The sequence below is a fragment of the Podospora anserina genome, chromosome 1, assembly GCF_000226545.1.
Source record: "Podospora anserina S mat+ genomic DNA chromosome 1, supercontig 3".
Lineage (NCBI taxonomy): Eukaryota > Fungi > Ascomycota > Sordariomycetes > Sordariales > Podosporaceae > Podospora > Podospora anserina.
This window is the reverse complement of record NW_001914845.1, coordinates 6613-15042: the sequence shown is the minus strand read 5'-3', so window position 1 is coordinate 15042 and position 8430 is coordinate 6613. Positions and strand designations below refer to the sequence as shown.

Sequence of the window (8430 nt, the reverse complement as noted above, 5' to 3'; positions counted from 1 at the left end):
ATATATACGCTCTTTTTTTTCCCCTTCATTTCCAACTCCCTGGGGTTTCTGTTCGGATTTTGAAAACGGGAACTCAATTCCTTCAAGCCTCTTCAAGATGAAAGCAACTGACATTCTCATCCTCCTCAGCAGCACCCTCTCAAGAACCAGCACCGCCGCTCTCATCAACAACAGAAAAACTAGCCCCTCACTATTCCGCCCACCACCACAACCACCATCGCTCGTCACCACCAGAGGCTTCAGAGATGACACCTTCTCCAAGCCTCCATCCTCAATAGGCAAAAGATGGACCAGACCTGACTCTGCCACCTCATCAGAATGGGAGGCCCCTTCCTTTGCCTTTGCCTTTGAGTAAGCCCTTTCTTCCCCCCCCACCTGGTCTCTTATACTGATGATAATCCCAGCATCGACGGTGTCCTCCTCCACGAAAAAGCCCCCCTCGCCGGCGCGGCCCAGACCCTCGCGCTGCTGGACTATTACCACATCCCATTCATCCTCCTCACCAACGGCGGCGGCAAGTTCGAGGCCGACCGCGTGGCGGAGCTGAACGAGAAGCTGGGCAGCCACATGACAACTGAGAATTTCTGCCAGTCTCACACCCCGTTTCAGGAGCTGTTGCCAGTGTACCGGGACAAGACCATCTTGGTGACGGGGAGTGACTACGAGAAGTGCAGGGAGATCATGGAGGGGTATGGGTTCAGGAGTGTGGTCACGCCGGGGGACATCTTCAGGGCGGCGCCCGAGGTGTTTCCTTTTGATACCGTCCGAGGGAAGGTGGGGAGGGATTTGCCGAAGCCAATCTGGAGGCCGAGGAAGGAAGCCGGGGAGCATCATCAAGGGTCGAAGGGGATGGTGAGGGATACTGAGCAGGAGGAAAGAGAGGGGAAGTTGGAGGATCATTTAAAGGTTGAGGCGATGTTTGTGTTGAATGACCCGAGGGATTGGGCGTTGGATGTGCAGGTGTTTATTGACTTGTTGCAGTCGAAGCAGGGGTATGTGGGCACGTATTCGGAGGAGAACAACAAGGGACGGTGGCAGGGGGATGGCCAGCCGAAGCTGTTTTTTAGCAACTCGGATCTGATCTGGGCGGCCAAGTATCACCTTCCGCGGTTTGGGCAGGGGGCGTTCCAGCATGCGTTGGTGGGGATTTGGAACGAGGTTACGGAAGGGAAGAAGGAGCTGGTACGGACGAGCTTTGGGAAGCCGCATAGGGAGACGTATGAGTATGCCGAGGAGATGCTGGTGAGGCATCGGGGGGGGTGGTTGAGGGCGAAGGGGTACAAGGAGGGCGAGATTGAGGGGGGTTTGAAGAGGGTTTACATGGTGGGGGATAATCCTGAGAGTGATATTGCTGGGGCGAACGACTATGATGGGAAGGGGAAGTATGGGACGGAGTGGGTGAGCTTGTTGGTGGAGACGGGGGTGTTTGATGCGACGAGGATGAACTTTAAGGATGGGGATGTGAGGAAGGCGGATGTGGTGAAGCCAAACGTTGCGGAGGCGGTGAAGTGGGCGTTGAGGAATGAGGGGTGGGTTGATGAGTAGATGTGTGTTGATGGGATAGATACCTTGAATGAGATGATGAATGAGACCACTGTGTCGAGCCTGATCTTGAAGAAGTGTATTTTCCTGAATGGGGGTCAAGCATTTGAGTGGGTAACAAACGTATGGTAAATTTGGTCCTGTTTAAACTTCATGGAATATACGAACTGGGTGTGAAGGCTCATCTTCTGTCAGCAGATCTCTGTTCATCCAGTCGAGGTGTGAAAGCATTCTAATTGCAAATATGTTAAGTCTTTTGTTGACATCCTTGTAACAACAAATTACAAGGGCCGCTGGTCTAGTGGTATGATTCTCGCTTAGGGTTCACCCTATAGCATTGCTTGCGAGAGGTCCCGGGTTCAATCCCCGGGTGGCCCCATCTTTTTCTCTCTCGCGACTCACCTGCAACACTACTCAAGTAGTGAGGCTATCTTTTTTGCCTATAACTGAAAGGCTATCTTTCTATCTATGTATGTATGGCCCTGTGGTTATGTAGCAAGGCAAACAGCCAACAGCTAGCTCGCTCTACGTGGGGAGTATGGTCACGACACCCTCTAAAGGAAGCAGCAGTAAACTGCTTACACCTCCCAACCTTGATGGAGGTGTGTGACCTCTGCTTGACATTGGCGAGAATATATTGCCATCCACTTCGCAGTGCTTCATGTGATTCCCTCAGGCGCCAAAATAGTACTATCACTCTACGTGGGGCTGTGAGCAAAGATAAGCCCTCATAGTAGGCAGGCCTTTGAATTCTTAGCTAGCATATATGTCTGTGTGTCCCAGGAGATACAGCCTCTCAGTGCCATAGCCGAGGAAACGACCACTCGGGTTTCCAACGTGGTGACACACACACACACACACATCAAGACCAAAGCCGAGACCTACATTTTCGGGTTCGTCGTTCTAGGTCTGTATCGGCCTTCATGCTGTGCTATGCAGCCACGCTTGCAAAAAAAGTCAGTCTGGCGGTATGTGTCTCTTGAGCTTGATGTGTGTGTGTGGTGGTGGTACCGGTTTAATATGTGTGTATATAGCCGGGACCAATGATGTGTAATCTATTGGATGCTATTTTGGTTAGGAATGGACGTCCCGTTCTGCAGCCAGCATAAGAAACGGAATGGAGAAAAAGAAGAGAGACATTGCGGAGGAGGGGGGCCAGAGGGCTGGAACTTGGGGAATGAGTTCTTGGGCAAGTCGAGGCTCGGGAACGGATGGCGAGGAATCGTGGCGATATCGGTGGTTGAGGTGGTGGTGGTGGCCAGACTATCCCAACCCACAGGTCAAAACCCGGCGTCTTGGGAGGTTCGGTTGTTCGGTTGGAGTCGTGCAGAGGATAATCTTCCTATCCCCCTCTGCCGTGCTTGCGTCGTGCCTGCATCCATCCATGATGAAGAGTTTCGAGACGAGGCCCGAGTGTTCCTTGCTCCGAGTACGACAACCATCTCGACGATGCCAAGAACCAATACGTTATCTGATGGTTGCGAAACATGGGGCCTGGAATCTGGGTTGAAAGATAAACATTGCCTGGTTCAGGACCCCTCAGCTTTGGGACAAGGCTCGGACCGAAAGTGCTAAACGGGATGCTCAGCTGGTGTTTTCTGCCCATGAGGTTTTGTGTATGAGTCGTGACAGCGGCAACCAGAGCCAAATGCGACACCGAGCAGCGGGGAGAATGGGACGAAGAAGAGTATCATTCTTCTGCAGGCTCTGCAGCCCATCCTACCGATGGCCCCCCAACCCCCCCTGCGGTTGCGCCATGTACGGAAAGCTCCAAGGTTTTCTATTCGCCAAAAATCATCGTTCGGCGTGGTATGGATATGGCATTAGCTGCAGCTTCCCCGATCTTAGGTGTCTCTGGAGGATTCAAGGTCTTGTGCTCGACATGGGTTGGACCATGGAACATGGGAAAACCGTGCCGGCGAAGTAGAATGGAAATGCGGTCATAAATTGCGCCCTATGTTGTTGAACACTCGCTGGCCTGGTAGTGAGTGTCTCGATCCACGGCCAAGTAAGTGTAAACCGATAAGGATCTGTTTCCGCTGCTAAGAAGAACGATATTCATGACAACTGATTAGACAGAGGCGCTAAAAAGAACATTGCTTGAGATAGGCTTGAGAGCAGTATCATGCACCGAAGCCACACCTGTACGTAAACTCCGAAAGGTGCAAATCGTGGGTGAGATGGTGAAGATGAAAAGGTGGGGGTTGAATGTGAAAGCAGAGTGGGCTTAGTCAGATGGAAACGGGCGCTGCTAACCACAAGAACTCTAAGCGATTGCGGGCTTCAAACCCATTTGACGAATTCAGGTCCGGATCCAAGACTTGGCCAATGGAAACGGAGGTGCACCTGGCAGTCAAGTCGGTCTTGGGACGGATGTTGCAACCCCGGCCGGCTGTTGTTCCCGCCCCGCAAAGAAGTTGAGAAGGAGCAAGATGGCCGGTGGGTGGCTCGTGATGGCGAGTTTGTAGGCATATCCGTACTTTCTCCAGGGCTTGCAAGCTTCTACAATATCGCCATCTTTGTCTTTGATTGGTACACTAGTCATACCCCCGCGAATCCCGATCGAACATGTTGGAAATAATGCATTTCCTAGACCCAAATTCGCCGTTTCAGACCATCGTGCCACGGGGCCAGGCGGGAGATAAGAAGAAGCATCATGGGTCGCCGATATTAAACACAGGGCAAAGAGATGCCGCCATTGGCCGAGGTCTCTTGGATGCATCGCCGGCCATTAGGAAAACGAGCGGCAAATTCCCCGTCGAGCCTACCATGCCGTTTTGCACCCCGTTTTCCCTTACTGATTCTTTTCTAGCCCATCATCCCACATGGGCCCCAAGTGGTCCCCAATCCCGATGCCAGAGCATTTGATATTGGAGGCATGAAAAAAGACCGTCAGTGCGACATCGCTTGTGAGTTGATTCGGCCCTCCGCTTCGGACACCTCAGGCCTGGCACACCCAGCCCAGCCCTGCGGCAGCTATCACCAATGCTTTTTGCTTCTTCTCTCCTTCTTTCGAAGCCGACCATCGCTTCCATGCGTCAGGGCGCGCATTAGTGTTATCTCATCGCGACGGGATGGATCAAGGAACAGCATCACGCAAGCAGTCTCCAGGTCTCTGGGCAATGCTGGGGCCCCCGCCTCGATCCCTGTCACATCGCCGGGAGCTCAACCCATCAAACCAGCCATCAGGCCAATTTAGGCAGGTCAGCAGTCGCTGGGGGTCGCTGTGGTCGACGGCTTGTGTGCTTCCTGTGCTTCCAGAAGCAGCCCCTCCTTCATTTTCACCCGCCAGCGAGTTGACCTGACCCTCCCATGGTCCTGCTCCCCCAGGCCCGCCGAGAAGTCGCCCAGCCGAACCAGTGTTTGCCCTTGGCCCAGTGCACTCCATGTCGCCGACGCTGGCTGCTGCAGAGAATCCACCGTTTTCTTTCCCACCACCTTCTCCCCTTCCGACACCACCACTCTCCATTCCTGCGCTGTCGCCCGCTGCCCCGTTCGTCGCTGGCTCTGTCTCGCCTGTGTGAACCCCGGGCCCCGCTTCTTCACTGATCAGTGAGCCAGTGATCTGCGCATTGAAGCACGAGGCAGCCATGTCCAGTTTCAATATACATTAATCCATCCCCCTTGTCTTAGCTGCGCTCGCGCCATTGACTTTGTTTTCTCTTTTTTTCTTCTCCCTACAACACCAAAACGTTGCTATTTTGCGTGACGGCCCCGACGACACACCACTGGGCGCGTCGATTACACCCTTTCTTGCTTCTCCGGCCCTGTCGCGCCGGGAGCAACGGAGCGGGCCGATACTCGCTCCGCTCAACCAAGGGGATCTCTGAAGGAAGGCAGTGTGGATTGAGACAGAACCAGAATGGCCCCGGCATTTTTGAGTGGCATTCTTCGACGGCGGCGTGATGAGGAGGAGCAACTGCCAAGTGTTGAGGGGTCGTTGGAGGGTGACTCGAGTGGGCTGGCGTCGCTGAAGCATTTTGAGAAGATGCACCGACTGGATCCAAACCTGCCGTTGGACGAGCTGGAGGAGGTGGATATCGCCATCATCTTGAACCAGCAAAATGCCGAGAAGGGGGCGGAAATTGAGCAGGTCTTGAATGAGGACAACTCTCCATATCCAGAAGTGAGAAGCCACCCTAGAAATATGGCCGGCGCAAGAGGTGTTGGAGGTTGTGAAATGAGGGGATGGTCGTTCTAACATTTGTCCTCTTATCAAGGTACGAGCCACGGTACGAAACTTCGATGTCGAGATGCCTGCGAATACGGTGCGAGCATGGGTCATTGGGATGCTCTTGTGTACGATTGGCTCCGCCGTCAACATGCTGCTCTCGCTACGAAACCCGAGCATCATGCTCACGACATTTGTCATCCAACTCATCGCCTACCCATTGGGTCTCTGCTGGGATTATGTGTTCCCGGACCGTGTGTGGAATGTATTGGGGCTCAAGTTCAACCTCAGGCCAGGACCATTCAACTTTAAGGAGCATGTCATCATTGTGGTCATGTCAAATGTGCGTTGTTGATGGTTTTTCCCATTTCTGGATGTTCCAGACGCTAACGTGTACGCAGGCTGCGTATGGAGGTGGCGCTTTGTATGCTACTGATGTGATCATTGCACAGCGTATGTGGTACGGCCAGAACTTTGGCTGGCTATGGCAAATGCTATTCGGCATCACGACACTTTGCACGGGTTATGGTCTGGCTGGTTTGGCAAGGAGGTTCCTGGTGTGGCCCGCCGCCATGATTTGGCCGACCGATCTCGTCAACTGCGCCCTATTTTACACCCTTCATGACCACAGCCCATCCGATCCGACAGTGACGAACGGCTGGAGCATCAGCAGATACAAGTGGTTCATGATCGTGTTCGGTGGCTCGTTTTTGTGGTACTGGTTCCCAGGCTATCTCTTCCAGGGCTTGTCATGGTTCTGCTGGATCACCTGGATCTGGCCGGAGAATGTTGTGGTCAACCAGCTGTTTGGTGGATATAGCGGTTATGGACTGTTCCCCATCACTCTGGTAGGCCTCCCTGTTTGCTTTCACACGCCGTCTTTGGCTGACACTTGCTTAGGATTGGAGCATAATTTCCGGCTATCTCATGTCACCGCTTATTCCCCCATTTCACGCCATCGCCAATGTCATCGGCGGGGTCACAGTTTTCTTCGTTTTTGTCTCCATCGGGATCCATTACTCGGGCATGTGGTACTCGGAATTCCTGCCGGTTCAAAACGCCCACGCTTACGACAACACCGGCAATATTTACAACGTTTCCAAGATTTTAGGAGCTGACCTGCAGTTCGACGAGGCCAAATACATGGCCTACTCCCCGCTTTATCTCCCTACGCAATTCGCGCTCGCCTACGGGCTTTCGTTCGCCGCGGTTGCTGCCGTCATCACACACGTCGCCTTGTACCACGGCCGCGAAATCATGTCGCAATGGAGGCTGGCCCGGCAACAAGAGGACGACATTCACATGAGGCTCATGAAGAAGTACAAGGACGCTCCGGACTGGTGGTATGTTGTGCTCTTCGTCATCATGCTCGGCATGTCTTTTGCCGTGGTCGAGGCCTGGGACACCAACTTCCCCTGGTGGGCTTACATCATCTGCATGCTCATCCCGCTTGTCTGGACGATCCCCATCGGCATCGTCCAGGCTATCACCAACATTCAACTCGGCCTCAACGTCTTGACCGAGTTCATCATCGGTTACATGCTCCCCGGTCGCCCGCTCGCCATGATGATGTTCAAGAACTATGGTTACTTGTGCATGTCACAAGCGCTTTACTTTGTCCAGGATATGAAACTAGGTCACTACATGAAGGTCCCTCCCCGAACCATGTTCTGGTCGCAGCTCATCGCATCGATATGGTCCGCCATTGTTCAAATCGCCGTCATGAACTGGGCCCTGGACACGATCCCCGACATCTGCTCTGAAGATCAAATTCACCATTGGAACTGCCCAAGCGCTCGCGTCTTTTATACCGCTTCCATAGTATGGGGCGCTATTGGTCCGGCGCGCATGTTTTCTGGCACAGCGCTTTACAGCTCTCTCCAGTGGTTCTGGCTCGTCGGTGCCATTGCTCCCATCATCACCTGGTTCTTCGCCCGCCGATATCCGAGATCCCTCTGGCGGTACGTCAACATGCCGCTTATTTTCGGTGGATCAGGCTGGCTGCCACCCGCGACGGTGTATATCTACTACTGCTGGGGCATCGTGGGGACGGCCTTCAACTATCTTATCAGGAGGAAGAAGACAGGTTGGTGGTTGCAGTACAACTATGTCACTTCGTCGGCGCTGGACTGCGGGTTGATTGTGTCAACGTTGGTGATTTTCTTTGCGCTCTATCTGAGCGAGACGGATGCGCCGAAGTGGTTTGGAAACACGGCCGTGTTGGCTACTTTGGATATGACGGCGAAGTCGATACAAAAGGTTGTACCGAAGGGAGAGACTTTTGGGCCGAGTGTATGGCCATAGTGGGGAGTGAGGGTACAGGGGCAAATAGGGGGTCAAATGGGAGGAGTTTAGGGAGTTGGATGTGTTTTTTTTGAGGGGGGGGGGAGTTTACTGGTTTCGATTGATTTTCAGTTCGGAAAGTCTTTACTATATGGCATGTGCTGGACTTGGTTTTGTTCACTTGTGGTTTGATGGTTATTTTTGGATGAAAATAAGCGAGCGAGCAGGCGAGCAATGGTCTTGGGGGGGTTTTGTCTCTCTGTTGATTTAAGGGGTGAGGGGGGTTGATATGGAGAGGATCAAGTCATGTGTCATATGTAGCTGTCTATTGGGATGTCAAAAATGAGATAGTTGTCGGTCAAGGGACTTTTCGGGTTTGTTGTGCCCTGTTTGCGAGTGTCAAGTTTCCCTAAAACCTTCGATATCACTCTATG

At 53.1% G+C, this 8430-nt stretch overlaps 2 protein-coding genes across 2 annotated transcripts, besides 1 other annotated feature; both read left to right on the top strand.

The window, feature by feature from the left end:
* Positions 1–456: 456 nt before the first annotated feature.
* PODANS_1_12860 (uncharacterized protein) lies at positions 457–1545 on the top strand (the record flags this gene model as incomplete). Its single annotated transcript, XM_001904953.1, has 1 exon — positions 457–1545. A coding segment is annotated over one exon (1089 nt), but the record flags the coding sequence as incomplete, so codon positions are not given.
* Positions 1546–1829: 284 nt separating this feature from the next.
* Positions 1830–1920, top strand: a tRNA (tRNA-Pro).
* A 3484-nt stretch (positions 1921–5404) lies between these two features.
* Positions 5405–8017, top strand: PODANS_1_12850 (uncharacterized protein; the record flags this gene model as incomplete). Its single annotated transcript, XM_001904952.1, has 4 exons — positions 5405–5668; positions 5763–6056; positions 6115–6561; positions 6614–8017. The coding sequence occupies 4 exons, from the start codon at positions 5405–5407 to the stop codon at positions 8015–8017; spliced, it is 2409 nt and encodes an 802-aa protein (XP_001904987.1).
* Positions 8018–8430: the final 413 nt, after the last annotated feature.